The sequence below is a fragment of the Dermacentor albipictus genome, chromosome 2 (genome assembly GCF_038994185.2).
Source record: "Dermacentor albipictus isolate Rhodes 1998 colony chromosome 2, USDA_Dalb.pri_finalv2, whole genome shotgun sequence".
Classification (NCBI taxonomy): domain Eukaryota; kingdom Metazoa; phylum Arthropoda; class Arachnida; order Ixodida; family Ixodidae; genus Dermacentor; species Dermacentor albipictus.
This window is the reverse complement of record NC_091822.1, coordinates 156,883,229-156,904,529: the sequence shown is the minus strand read 5'-3', so window position 1 is coordinate 156,904,529 and position 21,301 is coordinate 156,883,229. Positions and strand designations below refer to the sequence as shown.

General features: G+C 46.6%; 1 protein-coding gene across 7 annotated transcripts in view; it reads right to left on the bottom strand.

Annotated features, from left to right (window-relative positions):
- Positions 1-21,301, bottom strand: part of LOC139056174 (rab GTPase-binding effector protein 1-like) — a 60,371-nt gene that overhangs the window by 10,031 nt on the left and 29,039 nt on the right. For 5 of the 7 annotated variants that reach the window (XM_070534151.1, XM_070534153.1, XM_070534154.1 and 2 more), the window contains 7 exons: positions 20,572-20,696; positions 17,152-17,352; positions 10,756-10,995; positions 9,681-9,870; positions 3,367-3,533; positions 2,215-2,331; positions 1,225-1,335 (listed from right to left, as the gene is read on the bottom strand). In XM_070534151.1, the coding sequence (XP_070390252.1) occupies positions 1,225-1,335; positions 2,215-2,331; positions 3,367-3,533; positions 9,681-9,870; positions 10,756-10,995; positions 17,152-17,352; positions 20,572-20,696 (1,151 nt within the window). Of the gene's footprint in view, positions 1-1,224; positions 1,336-2,214; positions 2,332-3,366; positions 3,534-8,741; positions 9,004-9,680; positions 9,871-10,755; positions 10,996-17,151; positions 17,353-20,571; positions 20,697-21,301 lie in introns of those variants that run through there. The other 2 variants (XM_070534156.1, XM_070534157.1) reach the window with 2 other exon arrangements.

The following is a 21,301-nucleotide window of genomic DNA, read 5'->3' as shown; positions in this document are numbered from 1 at the left end:
CTGTTCTTTATATGCGAGCATTCACCGTAACCGTGTTTGTCTTAACGAGAGATCACTAATTCTTATCACCATTTCTTTCTCTGGAAGCGGCACTGCCCAAAAGCACTTCAATTAGACAAGGCTTTAGTTGCCAGAGTAGTACCACCAGTAAGGCCTGTATAAGAAAGATCGCCTGTAGAGAAGTGCGTCAGATTTGCGTTCTCACAACTGTCACGAGTGTGATGGAAATGTCAACCTAAAAGCATGGCATACAGTCCAGCGTTATCCCCACAAACATTTGAGAGGAGGACGTCTTGCAACAGCAGGGGAAGGGGTGTTTACAAGCAAATTACCTTTCTCTCCCGATAAGACCATTCGACAATTTCGCATTTTGGATGTTATTGATGATCCACGGTGCAATGGTACCACCCAAAGCCAGGTTTTCTACCCGATGTGCAGCACATACAAAATAGGTGCAATTTTCTCAACCTTATTTTAGATTTCTTTCACATATTTCTTCACGTGATAAAAACACCAGGAATTTTGGCCAAATCAACCATTCTCACCCCTCAAAGTGGTGGGGTGACAACCAGAGCAGTCAGTGGGTGGCATTTCCCTTGCCGCCCACTGTAGGAAGAACCCTGATGACATCGATTCTGCAACTAGTGAGGCAGAATACTGTGGTGTAAAACGGCAACTAAGCTGAACACCAAGCATATGCCCACACTCCTACCAGGACCCACAAAAAAAAATATTGAACAGGTGAGGTTAACCACGTGAAAACAACACAGAGAAGCATGACAGCAACCCCGGCTTTCAATGGTAGAGGAACTTCATCAACGTCTCTTAATACCTTTGCTTGCCCTTATTTCCACAAGTTTAACCCTAGGCAACAGTCATTGAGGCTGGTGGTCAAAAGCAAACAATAACAATGGAACTACGGCGTACTAACCTCTGGATAACAAAGAATGGTTCTCTTCTAAGCACAAGTTAAGCACGACTGTTTCAAGACGCTCTCTCAACAGCTGCGACTAAATTTCACAGGAAGGTGGAGGCTTAAAGAGATCAGCCTTAGTCGAACAAGGAATGTCGCTGGTGACGTCTCGACAAGGAGACCCATCTTCCTCAGGACAGACAGATCCCCTTGTTGGAACGTCGGCACCAGCGACATTTCTCATTCAACCGCTCTTCGTAAGAACATAGCAACATAAGATAACAAGGAGGCACTAGAACAACCATGCTCACCTTTTCCTTGCGAGAGTGCAGGGCCTTTTTACAGCCATTGCATTCATTCACATCATCTTCGTGCTGCCATCGGACTTCACTGTCAGACTGCCGGATCTTCTCCAGCTCCACCTGAGCAGTGCACAGTTGGGAGTTGGGTGGAGTCTCAAAAGCCTTTCCAAACGGAGGCACCACAGTGACAATTGACACAAAATGACCTATGGTTCAGTGACATATGCATGGTCTCAAAGCAGATAAGGTAACTCAATGCTGCAGCCTTCCTAGCAAGCCAAAAACAACAACAACAACAAAATCCGTCAAAGGCGACTGTAGGAGCAAGTGAAGCTTCACACGGGTTTAACTGTCCTGGCACCCTCTTGCTGCCGTCAAGCTTCTCGTCTTTTAGCGCCATAAAGCCACTTCTCATACATGCTGCTTCGCTTTTCATTGATCAACAGGAGACTACATTTCAAGCCATCTAGGCAGTGTTACGAAACCCATCGGCCCAGAGCACCAGTATAACGGGCCACAGGGTCACGTCCTTTCTGCCGGGACAATGCACAGGTGTTCGTCCACCGCAGCAGGATGATGTCATCACCAATGCAACTTATCAATCGACACCGCACCCTAACCACATCCTCCTTTTCTCTTCTCACACCCCCTCTCCACATTCCTTTCTCATCGTCACAGTCAAACAGTCACAGCATCACAACTTGTCCTACTCAGCAAAGAAAGCTTAGGTTAAAAAAATGTGTTCTTATCATTTATCTAGCCTCAGAAACACCACCACTATGGCCGGGGATTGAGCACGCGACCTTGTGTTCATTAATGTTCAAATGAAAATTCGCACACTTGACCTAGTACACAGTTAAGTGTCGCCTCGTAGCGTTGCGACCACTCGCTTACTTTTTTAAACCCTGTGCTCATTGTGTTCAACAAGAGAGGTGAAACACGCAGCAGGGCAAACAGATGACAGACAGATGCTAACAGACCGAACTGGTGCTAGCATACCTGGAGGGACTGTGACAGCTTGACAAAGTCCCGTTGGACTGCCTCGCTGTTGTCCAGTTCCATCTGCAAGGTCTGCACTCGACCTCTCAGCCGCGTAACCTCTTCTTCCAGTTTCTCCTACGTGGAAACAGCCAGCAGCATGAAGGTGACATTGACACCAATATAGCCTTTTGCTCCAGACCAACATCTCAGTTTTGCATATGGCACGCACCTATCCAAGTGCCCACAGTTTACATCTAGTGCTAATTCCAGAAAAAGTGCTGCAGAATAAGCAGCACTGGAAAGAGACGCCAGGACACAGCGTTAAGAACATTGACTTTGGTGTGGTGTCAGTTCATTTGGTTTAGTGCCCCGTTTTCTAAAGTGAATCCGTTCCGATTTGCCAGGTAAACTAGTATTGTTTTACATGGTTGGTGTAGGCATTAAGAGCCAACCACTTGACAACCTAGACTTGGACATTCACAGATGTGGGGCTTTAGCACTGCAGTTTAATGTGCTTGCCTTCTGTTAATTTGACCCCGATGAAACCGATGAAATGGGTTGAATTATCCAGTAGGTCGAATTAAGCAAGAAGCAACAAAAACGCCAAAACACACCTGCGTTTATTGATTTGGAAGTGTTCGCCCACATTCTAACATGTCCCCAACTCAAATGCATGCCACTTCTTACGGGTTCGAACTAGTAAACTAACATAAAAATTATGTTAGAGCTTCTAAACAACGTAGAAATTGAATGTATACCCGATTTTTAAGTGAAGGAAACGTAACATGTTTCCAATTCTGGCAAAAAGAAAAAGAGACAATACTAGCAAACTTTACCTTCACAGAAAAGTACTTTCATTTACATGAAGTCTATAGTAATTACTCTCAGCCAGCCCTTTATCGCTATGTTCATTTGTAGAAGTTATTACATGTCAGGGTGCTCCAACATTTCCCAGTATTTCTCGCAAAGCTGAGCGGACACAATGCTCATATAACAGGGGTGGGGGGGCAGGGAGCATAAAAGAAAAGAACCATAGCACCACTAAAATGTGCCAGTGCTCCTTTAAATGAAATCCATGTTTAGAAACCACAAGTTACAAGAAAAATGCCTCAACCAGAAGTACCCTCACCCAAATAAACATGCCTTTTTTTTGTAAGACAAGAGGCTTGCCTTTGTGGTGGTGAGCTGGTCGTGGCCTCTCTGCAGCGAGACCACCCGATCATCCAGCTGGCTCGTCAAATGGGCTAGCCGCGCCTCACATGCCTGCAGGCACTTCTCCTTCTGCTCCCGGAGCTGCCGCTCCTTCTCCAGCTGCTCACGAACGCCCGTTAGCAGATCTGAAAGAGAACATCGTTCAAGCCCCTATGGCCAAGCAACTAGTCCAAATCCACGGGAGAGTAGTTGAATTCAAAACCAAAGAGCTGGTATTAACACAGGACTAGCGAAAAATAAGGAGGAATGTTGAGTTAAACTATATTAGTAAATTAAAGCTGTGCTCCTACAGCCGCAAAACTGTCACTATTACCACAAGAGCAGGCCAGGTAAGCAAGAAAGCGAGGCAAGAACGAAAGGTAGGCCGGCGATGCCTCCACGAGTTCCCCCGCCAGCTTGCTGTGACATCACAGATTTCAAATGTCTACTCGGACCTATTTCGTTGACTGGTGGCAAGGATGGACTACGTTGCATTCTGAAGGAGCAATATATTTAACCCAGTAAGTTCCGAGAACTCTCACGGCACCAGAATGGCAGAAATGCGTGAGAACACTTTAAAATCCACGAAGTCGCTGGCATGCCAACACCTTCTTTACGCAAGACGCACTCCTGCCTCTACACAAGATGCACCACTAAGAATGGAATGCGCAATGCCGCCACTGAAAGTGCCTTATGCAGCAGATGAGGAAGAGAGCAGAAAAGGAAAGGAGGTGGGGAAAGGAGGTCGTCACATGATCAAAACGTGGTCCCTCGGCAACGGTGTGGGACAAGACAGGGAAGGAACGCTACCTGCGGGTGCTATTCAAGGCAAAGGGGGAAAGTGTGTCTGTTGAAAATGGCGCTTGCCTCCTCGCAGCATGGCATGGTAACAGGACTGTTCAAGTTCTTCTAACTCCTCCAATAATGAGCCGAATTGAAAGATTATTTTGGTGGAATGCCTTGCAACTTCCAGTGCGTAACCGAAATTTGAAAATGGTGCCTGGTGAGGGGCCCTTTAACACCTTCATGCCCGAGGGAAGAGCAGCCATTTTTGGGCAGCAGCCTTTTAAATACCTTTTTTTCCTATCACAGAACATGCTTGATACAAACTGAAGAGGAAGAATTTTTTTTTTTTCTGTTGACACTAGCCATTGAAAAAATTTGAAAAAAAAATGTATATGTAAAGATTTTTGCAGAAAAAAAGAAGTTGTTGAAAACATCCTTATTGCTTCGCACAAAAGACCTTAAAGTTTTTCAGAATATACATTTTCAACACAAAGATCCTGTGCAATGTTCCAGCAAATATTCTTTCTACATAAAAAATTTCTTGAGACAAAAAAGAAAACAAAACACTAACCCTAGTCACTAGCCCTAACGCAATGTGGAACTCGACTCCCGGCCATCTTTACCCGCAAAACTTGCTTTACTGCGTGGTCACCGGCAAACGATCCCAACCGAAAGATGTTAAAAACCCCTAGACAAGAACTGCGACCTTCAGAGCACACAGGACATCTTTATATTCGGGCATGGCAGCTTTGAAACAGTTCAGCGAAGAAAGTGAAACGCTGTTCTCACATCTGGCGAACCGAAGTTGTCTCCCACATCAGTGCTGCTTCCAAAGTCCAAAAACTCGTGCGCAGATTCCTTATAATCGGTAGTAATGCGATATTTCTGTGCATGAGCGGTGCGCGATGCTGACGCCCTCTTGGAAACTACGAGCGCTCGTCACGCCAACCATGCCCCTTCTTTGGAGGTGCTTTAAAGATCCATGTGCGACGGAAAAGGAAAACTGAAACTGCCCAAATAGTTTCTAAATAACCCGATAAATGGAGCTAGCTTTCTGAGAGCGCTCAAAAAGCTGCAAAATACTCATTTGCAACCATCGCGAGCGGGTTATCGCTTACCTAGCACACAGTTCAGTGCACAGAAAGTGTTAACGCACACACAAAGCATGGCGCACAAGTGTTCTTGCAGGCTCTGGTGGATATACAGTAAAACCTCGTTAAACCGTACCCGCTTAAACAGTAGTTTCGGTTTAAAAGTAGTAAAGTCAATTCCCCGACTCAGCGGCCATTGAACATAATGTATTTTGTATCCGCATTAACCGTACCAGCTTATTGCGTACGCATCGGTTAAAACGTAGCGTTTGCACTTTTCGTCGCGCAAACATGGCGGTGCGTCGTCTCCATCGGGCGGCCCGGCAGAACAACAAGCCTCAGAGATCGGTACAACGGCCTCCAAGCGCCCTGTGCGTTTGCATGTGAAGCCGCATCAACATCAACATCATTTCGACGCCGCATGGACGCCATGCCAGAGAGCGTTGTGGCGTCGTGCAAGCGAGGACTCGCGTCATGTCAAAGCTAGGATAAAAAAGACGCCGGGTGCTCAGCATAGAAGAAAATTAGACATCGTCCGTGCTACCGAACGTGACACGAAGAAGTCGGCGCTGGCCTGCGACATGGATCTGCTGTTGACTACAGTGTGTGGCATTTGGAATGCGAAGTTGCTAGGCAGCGCTGCTGCGACCGCGAAGAGATGTTGGCTACGAGGTTCGACTATTCACCATCGTTGCCGCTGTTGTTGCCGAAGTGTCAACTAGCGACAGTGATGAGGACGACACGGAAATCCGACAGCACGGGCTATTCAGGCCCGACAGTGGCAGAAGCTGCGCGTTACGTCAGCCTCGTGAATGCGATCGTCGCAAGAACAGGGGCGCGATAACGTAACTATTCCAAACGAAAAGTTTTCCGAACTCCGGCACCCGGCAATGAAAAAGGCGCCACGGGACTTATGCAGCACTACTGCGCGCGTGCACGGAGAATACGTAACGCCAACGAGGAATCTGTCGTGCCGTGCGAGTGTTTGCCGAGAAGAGGGGGGCTGGCTGAGAAGCTGGCACGCAGCTTCAGTAAGTTTGAGGCCGCTGTCGTCGTGCTAGGCCGCCGCGACCTCAAACGAAAATAACACTTACGTCCCGCGAAGTGAATAAATACTGCATGTTTTTTCCCCTTTCATCGCACTCTCTCCGAGTTCCGTTATCAACAGGTAAGTGGGCGATCTCATGCTATTTCGCTTAAACAGTACTACCGTTTAGTACGTACTTTTTCCGAGCTCCGGCCGACTACGGTTTAACGAGGTTTCACTGTACAATATTTTCAAATATTCAATCAAATTTTGTGCTATTCGGTAATTGCATTGGATCGAATTTTAGTATTCCAAATTTTAGATGTATTTCGACATGAATGAATGTGATTGTTTCAAATGCGTATGACCGACAGTTTCGATTTGGGTGAGCAAGTCACATCGCCATTGCAAAGCTCACGGCAAAATCAAGCCAAGGATGAAGAATTTGTTTACGGCCACCGCCACCAAATTTGTCAAGTTCAAACATTTCTGTGATGCCACCACTTATTTTATTAGGCCAACGATTTCAATGCAGTACAGTGTCTCGCTCGATTTTTCAGGCATTATTCGCATACACATTGTTGGAACGTGGCGCTGTTCAGGTAATCCCCAGAACTGCCACTTTTGTTGGCAAGATGGTTTCTTGACTTTCCGAGAGCCATACAGGCTGTATGGCTGCTGCGAATAGATCGGCATCGACTCGTCATCCAACCTTAACTTGGATCGCCGACACTCAATGAAGGAGTGCTGGTTAGGCCTAACAGCCAAGGCAGTGTGACCAAGGCTAGATTTCCCTGCTTGCCTGCATATCAGTGGCTGGAAACCATCGCAAGAAGTTTTCCGGTTATGGAGAGGCTAACCAGTGATCAGGCCTGAGATTACGGACACAAGTTAGACTGACGGCCATGGAAGTAGTGTTCGCGTTTGTTGGCGACCAGCTAAGAAATACAGCGAGCATGCCTACCAAGTTCGTCTGTGTTTACTGGACAGAGTGGGCTATGCTCATGTTTAGGTAGAAAGCACCGAGCCGAATTTGCACAACACAGCCTAAACTGCCAGTGACACGCAGTCAAAGTTGCATGCAACATCTGCACTTACCAGAATAGCAATGGTGTGTGACATACACGGGGCTGTGTGACAGGTGAAAGTGAAACACCTTGTGGCCTCGACTATCACAAGATTCAAAGTATGAACTGCTGAACAAAAGTATATAAATAAATTTTCTGTACTGTTGACCATACTGCAGGCACAGTAAAAAATGAACTCGCATTCTTGCATAGAAAAATCTGAATAAACAGCTCTGTAAGCAAGCTATTTCCCCGAGATGAAACTATTTTCATCTTCGCAAGTTAACCCCCAAGTAAAACAGAACATCTATGCAAGTGTTGAAAGCAGCAATGCAGCTTGTGCAAGGTAGCCGGCATAGTAGCGCAACTTGCAGGTGGACACGTGAACACACTGAGAGCTGAAAACAGCCTACTCGTATAGCTGTCATACTCGTATACTCAATCCCAGATCGTCGGGTGACCCTCGCAAGTTTCACTCGCACATACAGCATACGGCAAAGATGTTATCGTGCTTGGACTTTATACGTAACATCACGGTCCCGCCAATGGTATAAATGTGCCTGGAATGTCTATATAATTGCTGCTGCAATAAAATATCCCAAATGACTTCAGCACTTGTCTCAAACAAAATCTCTGCCCGATTCTATCACCCTGGTGATTTAGAGGGGCACATTGAGAGCATGTTTTTATTGCACAAATGGTGCCGGCAGAACAGCGCAGACAGGTAGCAGCGGCAATGCTCCACAAGAAAATGTAGTGAAAATTGGCCTAATTGCTTTTTCCTTCGCATTCAAATCTAATGCAATTTACCATTTTATTGTCAGCAGCCGACAACAATACATTAACAACAAATCACACAGAAGGCGACATTGGGAGCTGGTTCCCTGCTTTCATAGCTTTGGTGTCAATACGTTCCTACATTTACTTCACCTCTTTACTTATGGAAAATGCATTCTGGGTAAGGGTGATGCTCTGGACACTTGTTGGAGCACTAGTGTATTCTTTAGTGTCACGTGAAATGCTCCTGCATATGAACGTGCTGCCTGCGGTAGACTTCCACAGTGGCACAATTTTTTTTCCCCAAAACCACCTTACTGGGAGCAATCAAGGCCACCAGCAAGCACACATTCTCAGTCACAAACTTTACATAGGTATATTACAGACAACCGACACTCCACAAGCGTACCACAACAGCACGTACACATAGAACAGTGAACACAAGATGTCGCGGCACAAGTATTAGGTGCAGAAAGCAAAAAGCACAGGCACACAGACCACTAGAAAGCAGAGAGGAAAAATATATAAATACAGAAGAAAAGCCAAATAGCAAAAGGAAATAAAAAGTAAAAAGCTCAAGCACAAGAAAGAATGAGGCCATGCGTGTTCAGTCTATAATGAGCATGTATAGGTAGCTTTGTTAAAAAATGAGTCCAATAGAGAGCAGGAGCACAGGAGGCAGATGACACGCTTGGCAGTCACGTCCCAGTCAATTAACAGGTCATGCACAGATGCAAGTACACATAGGGGAGGACACACAGGAATGCAGCAGGCAGGTGCGAGGAAGGAATAAGGAAGACTGGAGGGAGGGCTGCCCAAACAGCATGAAGGCACTACAGGGAAGACAGGTAGCAGTCTCCAGGAACTTCTGGGAGAGACACAGAGACAGAGGCAAGTGGAAACACTTAAATCTCTTCTAGTCACTGAAGGACACACAACATGCCTTCGTCAATGCAACAAAGTTAATTAAGAAACGGGGCTTTATGTCCTAAACAAAAGAGAAAAATGGAAAGGCAGAAATTAACCCAAGAACTATAACTTTGTCGTTACCTTCCTTCGCTAAATTGCAGAGGAAAATTAAGCCAGCATGCCTTAATCGTTGTCTTTTCATGTAAGCCTGCCATTTTTAAAGACACACAGTAGGCTTGGGATAACGCCATAATGAAGAGCTCTAGTTTGGTTTCCACCAATAGGGTACCCTCTAAGCCTAGGTAAACTGTTACTCAGCTACTGTCGGAAAGTTAAGGGTTGACGTTAACATCCCAGCCTTGCCTCTCGTTCCCACCATCTCTTGCTCAAGTCGAAATAAGGCCACCAACATAGAAAATTGAACCCATGACCTCATGGCTTGATGAACAAACACGTTGCCACTGGGCCGAGTCTGTAAGCCTTGTTTCTAAAATGAACTATCATCTATTAAACAAAAGATCAACAGCCTGACTACAATCAAGAAAATTGAAAAGAAATTAACTATAATAATTTGATGATACCAAAAAATCCAGCGAGAAATGCACAAGACGAGCAGGGCAGGTCTCCCTCTCTCACCTAGCTGCCGGCGTAGCTGCTCGGCCTCCTGGGTGAGGGTGCGCTCAATCTGCTGTTTGCAGTTCATCTCCGAGCTGGCCTGGTCGCGCAGGAATAGGATCTGGCCCCGGAGGTTTTCCTCTAGAGTCTCTTTGTCTAGCTGCACCTTGATCAGGTCTTCCTGCAGCTGCAGGCACTGGAAACGAAGCTCCTGCACAGAAGAAAGACAGGAAAAAAAAAATCGGACTTCAACGGTTCCTCCTGTTAGAAATTCACTTATGACAGCAGCAGATTCTCACAGCAAACGCCTCCTACTTCTCAGTAACCATTCTTTCGTTGCGATATGTGCAATGCCATCTTTATTTGCTACAGTACTGTGTGCAGCGGCCTCCAAAATGCATTCACAAATGCCACCAGTCAGAGCCTTCGTGGCAGACAAAATCGCTGCACAAATTACCAAGCCCGAATGTTGTATGGTAGCTCAGTGAAAGCTTTCACAGTGCCACGTCCTACATCCCAAACTCCCATCCTCCTTATGCTATCCGTTTATTACCAGTTGAAGTATTTCTTGACGTTCTAACAAATCATTAACCTTTGTTTTTATGTGTGTAGTCTGTTGTCAACTTCAACTTATGTTATTAGTACCTCGCTGGCATCACTCCTACTTCAATTTTTGTGCCTTCTTGGTCTCGGTATCATTTTGTCTTTAAGTTCTATTTATCAGCGCATTTTCTTCCATTGCTTACTGCTTTCTACTTACCATTTCCGTGTATGTATATTTACAACAGCTATTTAATGTTTCTTTTCCCTTATTCTTTTGTATGGTTCGTTCTAGCGCCTTTTGAATTGTCACATTTTTGCATTCCTCGACTCCTGCTATAGGCCCCTCACCCTATAACTTATCTTTATAATGTTGCGTAAATGTGGCTGCTCACACCACAATGCGACAGCCCAATGTGGTTCGCTTTCTGCAATCGCTTGAACATCACGTGCACGCGCTTCCCCTTTTTAGTTGCCAAGATTTCAAGCTTCTACAAAAATACACGAGATTCCAGTTCAATGCGACCTCTAATGCACAAAGTAGCCTCGTGCTCACCTCGAGGGAGTCGGGCAAATTGATGGGCTGGTCCTGCAGCTGCCTGGCCTTGGCCACGTATCGTCCCAGTAGCTGCTGGTTCTCCTGGCTCAACCGCTCGGCCTGGTCCCGCAGGCTCACCAGCTGGGCATGCAGCCGCGACAGCTCCTCGTTTGCCTGCTGCGAAACTTCGGCGTGCGCCTGCTGGGTCTCTGCAAGGGCTGCCTCAGATGCCCCCAGGCGGGCCTGGAGCTCGGACACCTGCGGCAAACACCGGACAGGGGGTTCGAGTTCCACAAGTCAACGTGAAGCGATTCTTTAATGCAACAGCATTAAAAGTATCAAAGCTTGGCTTTTGGTGATGTAGGGTGTGGGGTCTGAAGTGCTCTTGGTAACAAAGTAAACAACAACACAGCAGTGTGAATGTACAAAAAGGAGAGAACTCATTGCTCCTCTCAAATTACAGTGATGCCAGCTAGCTGAAACGCATACAAGGACTAGTTCCTCAATGAAATGCTGAGAAATGAAGGCAATCACCAGGAAAGGACAACAGTGTTTGTCTTTGCTGTACACGAATGTCTAAGTAATGCGCAGGTGTTGTCCGCTGGATGAAACTGCATCCCAGCCATCACGTTCGCCCATAACAGTGCTGCTCTGCAAAAGTGAACAAGAAGCCACCGTGACCTCCGTATTTTAAAGTGTCCTTCCACTCAACACATCACCCATACACGACAAAGTGGATCGTAGCGCCACCTGCCGGCAGTAGTAGTCCTTGTACTTCAGTGACATTCCATTGCAGATCTTGAGAAGCGTAGCGCCTTCAGGCGAAGGGTCACAACTTAGGTCCCTATGTATGTGCTCATGGTCTTGAGCTGTTGCGGTTATTCCATTGCTGTCATACCAGCTTCGTCATGCCACTGTCATCACACCGTCTAGACCGACCTTAATGGCCAAAGTTGTTTAATTCTTACAGGGTAGATTGTTTTCGCCACATGCATTCGCCCAGAGTTGATTTTTTTATGTTGCAGATTCCAATTATTCTTAGGGACCTATTTCGAAAAAATTTACCACAATTTTTCTGGGGTGACCATAAGTGAGTATCTTGGAGCACGATCCAGCGCTGGAACACGGCAGAAAATGACATCTGTGCGCACAACTGCATGACGTAGGTACAAGCAGACACAATGGAAGTACATTTCTCTTGCTGCGGTGCGAAGTAAAACAAAAAATGCAGACATTCAGCTTGTGTGTTTTAATATTTCTCTAAGCTTTAGTTCGTCTGTTTTAGCAACATATCAGGGTGTCTACCAAGTTGACATTTCCAAATTCCCTGAGTTTTCCAGGTTTTCCCTGAGTGCCTTTACACATTTCCCTGAGTGATGCAGAACTATGTTTTATGTCAAGACGCGGCTGAAACCATATCGCCTGATGCTGTCACTCTCTAGTAAGCGCATGAAAAAAAATAAAAAAGCGACTTAATCCAATTTGAATACTAAGGAGTAGTGTTCATGTTATTCAAAAAGAGAATAGAAGGCAGGGGTTAGTGAAATACACAGCAAATAAAGTGTCTTCGAAAAAAATTTCAAATGAAGTCGGACATTCACAAATACGAGTAAAAAGGAGATGCACATAGAAGCAAATTTATTCAAATATGAGCTATTTCTATCAACTGATAGCAAGCTCAGTGGTATGAGGCCCGAACTCTGTCACAATTGAGATTCTCTCTCAACCGCTCGTAACTCAACCTCAACTGTCCTGACATACTCTCAGCCTGCGCACGACGCCTGAGTGTTGTGTTTCACTGCTTAAAAGAGTTTATTTTCATTTGGATGAGGGACACCTGCATCTCGGCATCAGCCAAAATTTAGTTTTTTGAGCTCAAACTTCTTCAAAACGGCGGCAGCAAGCTTCCTTTCCCGTTTATTCCTCAATGCATACATCATTTCTGTTCTTGTCCTCCTCCTGCCACTTGTTCGCCCCAAGGACCATTTGAAGCATCTTGGTCAGTTGCACAGTGCACGACCGATATTTAGAACTCCTTAGGGGTCGGGAAAACGTTCGAAAAATCGGCCAGTTGGAAAAAAATAAATGCGTGTTATTTACTGCCCTTAGGGGCTCAAACCGCGACAGGCACGTTCGAAAACGCTCTGAAGGCCTGTCGGTACACATATTAGGCATACCGGCGCTCGTACTGTGACAGGAAATACCGGGTGCACGTGTGTATAATTAAGAAATGCATACTGTGTTCCGTGGCAATAGCCCCTTCTGACGCTTGTTATGCTTCACTGCGATACTTTTGCGTATGCTTAACCATGTAACATTGCTTTACAAAGGCAAAGCTGACTTTCGGGAACCGGCATTATGCAACGCACCGTGTTTTCTAAGTTCCTAAGCAATCGCGAGGACCACAAATGCGGAGTCCGTGCCATTGCTGACAATAGCTTATTCTTTGAATAAAGAACTCGGCACCCAAAGGCAAGAAGCTTCATAGCGAACGTCGAAGCAGCTAGGCCTAGCGCGTTGCCGCAGTGGTGGCAACGGCTGCCAGCGGATCTGCGTGCGAGAGTGCCGGTTCGAGGTGGCGAAGTAATCAAAACGGCAGAGGTGGTGCCTTTGATTATTGCCGTTTCAGACCTGCGGTCACGGCAAAACGTCCGGAAAATCGGACGGCGAAGAGTTCTTGCGTCCGAAATTTCACACATTCTGATAGGTTGACTCTATGAGTTACGTGGCGGTGCCGTGAAGCCGTCCAAATTATCGGGAATCCGGAAAGTCGGTCGTTGACTGCACACTGGCAACTCCTCCAGCCAACGACAATGCGTCAAAGACGTTTTAATACGATTCCTGTCTGTTGCTCGAGCCTGCATTACCGCGACTTACGACCCTGTCAATAAAATTGCCGCTAATTTTCCCTGATAGAGGCCCAAATTCCCTGAGTTTTCCCTGACTTTTTCCAGACTACTCAAAATCCCTGAGAATTCCCGGTTTTCCCGGTTGGTAGACACCCTGCATATTAAACAAATAACAGATGTTGGCTTGAACAATTCTCGAAGTCACATGTCACCACGAGCGATGTCGCAGCACGAACACATGTACGTAGACGCACTAGCACGTTTACGTCTTCCTCCGGCGCTTGGAGCACGGCAGCCGCGTGCAGAAGGGAAAACGGTGTTCGGTTTGAAACTTGACATTTTTCCGCGGCGCATAGTGATGTAATACTTTGCAGACACGATTGTTATCGCACACTGTATGCTTTGTGCTTGTCAGCTAAAAATGGCCAGACCTGGTGAGGGGCCCTTTAAGCTCTTTAGCACCTTATCCATGCGTGTCGAACCATTATCAACTGTGACAAGACTCATCTAACCCCTCAGCACTCCTTATCATCCTTATAAACTCTCTGACTGCTCATTAACCACCATCAACATCAACATTTCGGAGCGTGGCTCTTACGCGCCCGTTTTTGCATTGAGCGCTGGTGTGCGTCGGCGTCCCTCGCAATCGAGGGAAGGAACACAGCAAAAGGTGAAAGGCGCTGATAGTGGAGAGAGTGAGAGGAGGAAAGTGGAGGAGGAGGAGGCTACAGAAAAAATGGCTGTGGCTTAGGTAAGGTTAAGCCCAGGATGCGAAGCATACTAGCCTTTATTTTAGTTGTTGAACCACTGTTTAGCCTGGTGAACTGCTGTTGCTTGGCTATATTTGGTTCGGCTAGACGAAGAAACAACTCATGCATTACTGCTTCGCCTTCAAGAGTGGAACGCGATAGCGTTCCCATCGACCCGCCAAGGGGTGTAAGACAATGGGCTACAGGGCAGCGACTACGCGCCCCGCATTGGACGCGGTGAGCGTCGAGAAAAGCAGCGTTCGGCGCGGCAACGAAATGTGCGCCTGAGCAAGAGACGCACGCCTTAGAAACAGCTCGTTTCTAAGGCAACACCGCATTCACTAGAGGCGCTTTTGTACCGCTTTGAAGCATCGTACTCGTGGCTCAGTGGTAGCGTCTCCGTCCCACACTCCGGAGACCCTGGTTCGATTCCCACCCAGCCCGCCTTGCAAGAGTTGAGCCAAAGCCACTTCTCCTCTGTCGTGACGTCACGGTGTCACGTGGTTTCAAGGCGACACCGCCGCGCCTGAAGAGCTGGGTTGAGCTCTCGTAATATGCTTCGCATAAAAGCATGAGGCAGAAAGCAGTGGAGGAGGGTATGCCAAAAGGGCGAGAAGAAAAGCACAGTGCCGCGCAAGATGCGCTTTGCAGCGACGACCACCACGAGATGGCCCCAGCGAAGCGCACCATGACCTGTTCACCAACAGCATGCAGCGAGCACGTCGACCGATACCATGTACAGAAACAAAGCGCCCCATGAGCAGAAGTCTGCCTGCGGCGGCTGCTGTGAATCGTGCCCACGCGTCACCCAGGCGCTGCCTCTCGTGATCTCCCTATTAGCGAGACAGTCCCGCCACTCCTCGCGCCGTTTGCAATGTGCCGCACATGAGAAATTGTCCGCACCAGCCAATACATTGCGAAATGAAAACACTTATGGAGCTGCACTTTAATTTCACATTGTATTGTAATTGTCGGTGAATTTTTTTCATTTCAACTTCTGTTTTATACAATAATTTCTTTATATTGAGTCGTCTTACGTGATGGACGCACGCACGAGTTTTCTTGTTGGGTTGGCATAGAAATGCTCACGCATTTAAAGAATGACCCAATGGAGTTACACTTATTCTTTGCCGGTTCACATATTCCCAGAAGACATGTTCTCTTGGCACTAACGTGCAATACATCTGCAAACTGTGATCGTATGATATGCTTTCTGGCCACTAGATGCCGTCTAAGCAAGAAAAGGCCTGAGGTATGTGCAATCGAGAACAGTAGCCACCCATGAAAACGCTGGCGTTCACTCAGTTTCTTCATCCAGTGCCAGAAAATCTCCTTCAGAGTCGTCACATGCCACATTCACAGCAATCACTGCATCTTCACCTATTTGTTTTACAGTGCATGGGGCATAGTGCTGTTGGAAGCGCACTGGATGCTGTTAGTAGGCGATAACACAATTGCGCCGCAGTTCCCTGCTGCAGGCACCGCAATGCGAGCGTCACGTTTCGCTCTGGTGGCATCTGGCATCGCTTACCAGCTCCATTTCGCTACGGTTTCCTGTCGCTGTTCTAAAACACTACGCGATAGGAAAACAATAAAACGCCACTCGGATCACCGGAGCCTCATCAGTTCGACGTGCGTCAGCGTCTCTCGCCGCAACGGTTCCCGCAATTCTTTGCATTACGCAGATGTCTACAATAGTTGAGTATGTAAAGTTTTTCAGTTGCTTCGGATCGTATGTTTTCTCGGTTAGTACATTTGTTAACGCATTTTTCCCAAACTGTAGAATGAGGTTCTACTCTACAAATCGGTTCTACGAATAAAAAAATTTCCTGAACTTTTGCCAGTTTTTCGGATTAAATAAATGCTGTTTTCATTTTGTGAACGCTGCCCTCACTTTTTTGTTCAGTTGACATTCGAGGTAAGTTTTATATTTTTTTCAGGTTTTGGACATTTGGGAATCGGCCTGATTTGAGTAAATATGGTAGGTATATGTACTTATGTAGGTGTGATTACGAAAGACAAGGTATGGTCAGAGTATAAACACTATAAACAGTCTACTTGATATGTTATATAACGACATCAACGGTTCATATGCATTTGGGTTTAAAAGCAGCAACCAAGAAGCAGTTGTGCTGTTCTGTTTCAATAATAATAATAATAATAATATTTGGGGTTTTACGTGCCAAAACCACTTTCTGATTATGAGGCACGCCGTAGTGGAGGACTCCGGAAATTTAGACCACGGTGTTCTGTTTCAGTTCACCACAGGTAACATAGACTCTTAGACAGCAGCAGGTCGACAGAAGTAGTAAACCATAAGTTGCAAAATCGCACGCAACTGTGAGGTAAGATAAGTCCTGTTGATGTTGACTGAAAATCATCAAATAATAAGATGCCATAGTGCTGTTGTATTACAGTTTCTCAGGTAAAATAACGAACCTGCATGTTTTCTTCCTTGCCTTGAAGAAATTGTACTCAACCAGTTCAATGGGGGCAGGTTTACATGTTCCACTGGTCGTCTAAGATAGACTCACTCTGGAGGAAAGCACTCCCTTTCATTCTGCCACTAAGGCACCCGCAAAGGGCACAAGCCTTGTCCTATTTTAGTGATTTCAACAATATTCTTTTCTATCTCCCCTCTTGGATGTTAGCAGCTTTAGGCCAAGGCAAGAATGGATTAATATTTCATTAAGTATGTGGATGACAGAAGTAGCCACACTGAAATCACTATCCTGCCCCAACAATCACAAGATCTGACTCGGCAGACACCACGTAAGCAGCATTTCTAGCATTTCGGCAATGTGAAAGGAACAGACCTGGTGCTGGACGTCAGTGGCCGAGTCGGCGAAGCGCTGCTCAAGCTGCTGCCGATGGTCGCGCTCTCGGCTCAGGTCCTGCCTGGCTGTGCCCAGCTCCTTGGCGTGCCGGTCCAGGTCCCGCTGCACCTGCTGCAGCTGCAGCTCGTAGTTGCTGCACATCTCGCACGGCTGGCACAGGCGCTCTCGCAGCCGCTTGAGCTGCGCGAAAGCAGGAGAAAGAATTCTGCCACCAGAAAAAACACGCACACAGATGCAACACAATGTTAGAATCTATAAATGACGCAAAGCTTGCTTGAGTCAGCAAGATAACAACAGTGGCAGATGACACGAGCACAGCGTTGTCGCCAGTACAGTCGCCGACCGATTTTCCGGACTCCAAAAATTCGGACATGCCCGATTATTCGGTCAGCTTCGCGGCACCGCCGTTCTCCCCATAGACCATAATGTATAACAACTGCCGAAAGTTCGGACACCTCGCAACCTCTCGTCTGATTTTTCAGACACTCCTTGAGCCAACTCGATCGAGGGCATCATGCACCCACTCTGACCGGCGCTTAGTTCGACTTGCTGAACGCCATTTTTGTTTTGAACGGAGCCTCCTTGCTGCCCCACGAAGTGGCGCTACTGGAAATCCCAGCTCATCATCATCGTTTCTGCCTGGTTCGATAGAGTGGCCGTACAGCAGTTCCGGTTTCAGCTTAGTAAGTCATGTCAAGACAATCCAGCAGCTGATTTGTTTGTTTCACGCACGACGCCGCGAGCAGGCAACGTCTTTTGTTTGTGCGACTGGTGTCGGCGCGGTGGTGTTTGTGTGCTGTGTCGAGGTTTCGGTGATCCAACGCGGCGTACGGAAACATTGCGTCAAGTGTCTAATGGTGCCGACAGTGCCCGCGCAGACTGCGCTGGGGAATGCCGGCAAGCGGGTGCCGGGAGGCCTAAGATTTGTCGCCTTCCAATGTGCTCCGTACTGACACGGAAAATGTTCTGCCGAGACCTGCGCAGTGGTTGCATTGCGATTCCGGACACCGTCTCATTTGACAGTTTCACAGGTGCTGACACTGCTGTACTGACATGCGCAGAACTCGACGACGGCGAGATCATTCGTCAGGTTTCTGCTGCACCGCCGGACGATGACTCCGAGTCGGAAGATGACGCACCATGTGCTACTCTGCCGTCGCATGCGGAGCGTGCACAAGCAGTGACTGTGCTTTCAACCGCCTATAGTGACCGTACGACCCTTTCCTAGATTCAGGCTTATCTAATTGCGCGTAAACGGAACAGCGTGCAACGGCGCACTCACGATTTCTTCAAGCCTACTGCCGAGCCCGAACAAGTGCGTGGAAATAAAAGATTTCATTGTTTTTTTTTCTCTTAATCTGCTTTTTCGGACACCTGTTTATTCGGACATTTCCACAGTCCCCGTGAGGTCCGAATAAACGGTCGGCGACTGTATACTTGTTAGCTGTTTCTGTGACATGTGATGCTCGTCGACGGAAGAATGTTGATGGGAGGTGCATGCACACAGAAGTGTAACACACATCTAAGTACATTCATGGCTTCATACCCTTCGTGTCACAGTGGCACATCCATTCTGGGGGATCGGCCAGGAATGGCACAAACCCAGTGAGCTAAGTTCTCTACTAGGCCCGACAGCAGCCAGCAGCAAGCTGCCTGTTCCAAGCTCATAACCGGTGGCCCCAAGTTGTCTGCATATATCCACAACTATATCTGGTAAGGAAATGACGACGAATGCCAGACCTCACGGAAGAGGCAAAGAAAGCTTCGCTTTAAAACAACCGATCCAAATGAACAGCACTTCTTTATAGCTTCCGTGAGCCCAAGATCATCACAGCTGTCATTGCTATGTGACCACTGACACATAGGTGGTGGCCTTCAAGAAACCCGAGCAAGCGACAAGAAGTTGTGGCAACCATGTTGCTGTGACAGTGAAAGCGTGACAGAAACCACACCAGCAAATCCAAACTTTGTCACTCACCAGTGGGCATGAACCATGCTAGCAGTCTAAGGTAATGTGATCACTGCAAGGCTGCACAAGGAGACTGCAAAGCTTCCAGTACCGAAGATTGCTCAGTTACGCCTCATAATCTTCATGTTAAATATTTTGAGAAATTGTAAATACACAAGCAGCAAATGCGGCTGGCAGGATGGTTGATCAAGTCACATCCAGGCAGCTGCGCGGTAAGCAGTACATTCTTACAATGACTTCACTGGAAGCCAGCAGGTAGAATAACCAACGAGTAATTCCGGAACATATAATTCAGGTGTGCCAAACACTCAGACAGCTTCGTAAGCCTGCCACTCACGTCATAGATATACAATGACGAGCAAAATTCTGGCCGCCTTACAGCACCACCGCTCTATATTTCACTCTTTCTGCAAGAACACATGCTAATTCACCAGACTCGGCCACAGATATAAGCAAAACAAAATTAAATTATGTGGTGTTACGTGCCAACACCATGATTTTATTATGAGGCACACTGTGGTGAGGGATGCTCCGGATTAATTTTGACCGTCTCGGGTTTTTTAAAATGCACGCAATGCACAGCACAGAAACGTTTTCGCATCCTGCCCCCGTCGGAATGCCGCGGCCGTAGCTCAAGACAAGCAACAAGAAAAAATGTTTCCGTTTTGATGCACTGTCAGCACCTCCTTAAAACTGGAAGTGGCCAAATGACACTAATGTACGACCCCAAAGAAATCGAGAGCATGACCCGGTTAGCTCAGTAGTCACTAGGCGCACCCAAACCCCAGAATAAGCCAAGCCAAGATAGTTGTTATTCTTGCATGAGGATGCTGTCCAATTACAGCCCCCGCATCCAGCACTTGTTCCTTGATGTGCTAAACAGTGACACGATCTAAGGCAACTTAGTTGTCTGCTGTTACAAACTAGTGTTGTTTAGCAGCCTCAGCAGCCTCAAACAGTGCCAACTCCCACTTCACTGTCTGCACTGACAAGGATAACAGTGATGCGAGACAAGTGCCAACACTGAGAGTTGTGAAGAAACTAGGGATCGTTCAGCTGGTAAAACGCTTTGAAACTTTTTCTAGTCACCCGGGGATGCATATTTGGTTTGAAAGCATTAACGGTACCTGCGTCTTTCTATAGCGACAGTATGACACTGGTCAAAATAGACTTGCAGACTGCCGCAAGCATACCTGCATGCAGCAATATGTTGGAAATCTTTCCTGTGTACGTGTAGAATAAAAACACTTAATTTTGTTATTTCTTTTACTCCCAATTATATTCAAACTTCTACGCATTCTTTGAAAACTTTGAATATGTAACATAAAAAAAGAATTGCATAACATATCTCATGCTCCCTTATAGGCAGCTCTGTGCCACCCAGGCACTGAAAAAAAGAAAGGTATATTCGAAGTCCTGGGCGCACATACCTCTTCTTCAAGTAGCCTCCATTCCTTATCACTGACAACCCGCTTGCCGACACCAAGTCCATCATCATAATCTGTGCGGGCCACTTCCATCAAGGACTTCCGGGCTTCCATTTCAGGCGTTGCATCTGCAGTTTTTAAGGCATCAAGAAATGAACTTCAAGACATACGCTGAGCAGCTTTGTTAAATGTTACCATGCGTCGCTTTACTTTTAGCCGGTGTACATTTTACTGGAATTATCACTCTTATCGCTCGACGCAAGACGTGCCTACAGTATTCAAAAAGAGGTGTGTAAGATCAAATTGAGCGCACATCCCGAATAGTGCCCTGCATTCTTCAATGTACTGAACATTATCAATTACTCTGGAGTGTATGATGAGACATACATAAGTAGTGGACACACCTGATCCAGGAGAGTAAATTCGACACTCGATGACTGTACTGGATGCTAACGTACGATTGTGATTCCAAGTGTTTCTTGCCTTTCAGGCCACAAATTCATGCAACAGAGAGTTGTCAAACACTACTGGTAGTCAGTGTTACTGGTTCTTCACCGTCACTACAGTGTGACAATATACATCAAAGCTTCTACATTTCTGTAATGCTTACTACAGCAAAGTTTTGACAGATATACTTAAAATTGTCAATATACTTACAGGCTTTTGATGGGTCACTAGTGTGACGTTCTGGACACAAAGAAAAAGCATTAAATCTCCTTCACTGAGAGGTTGT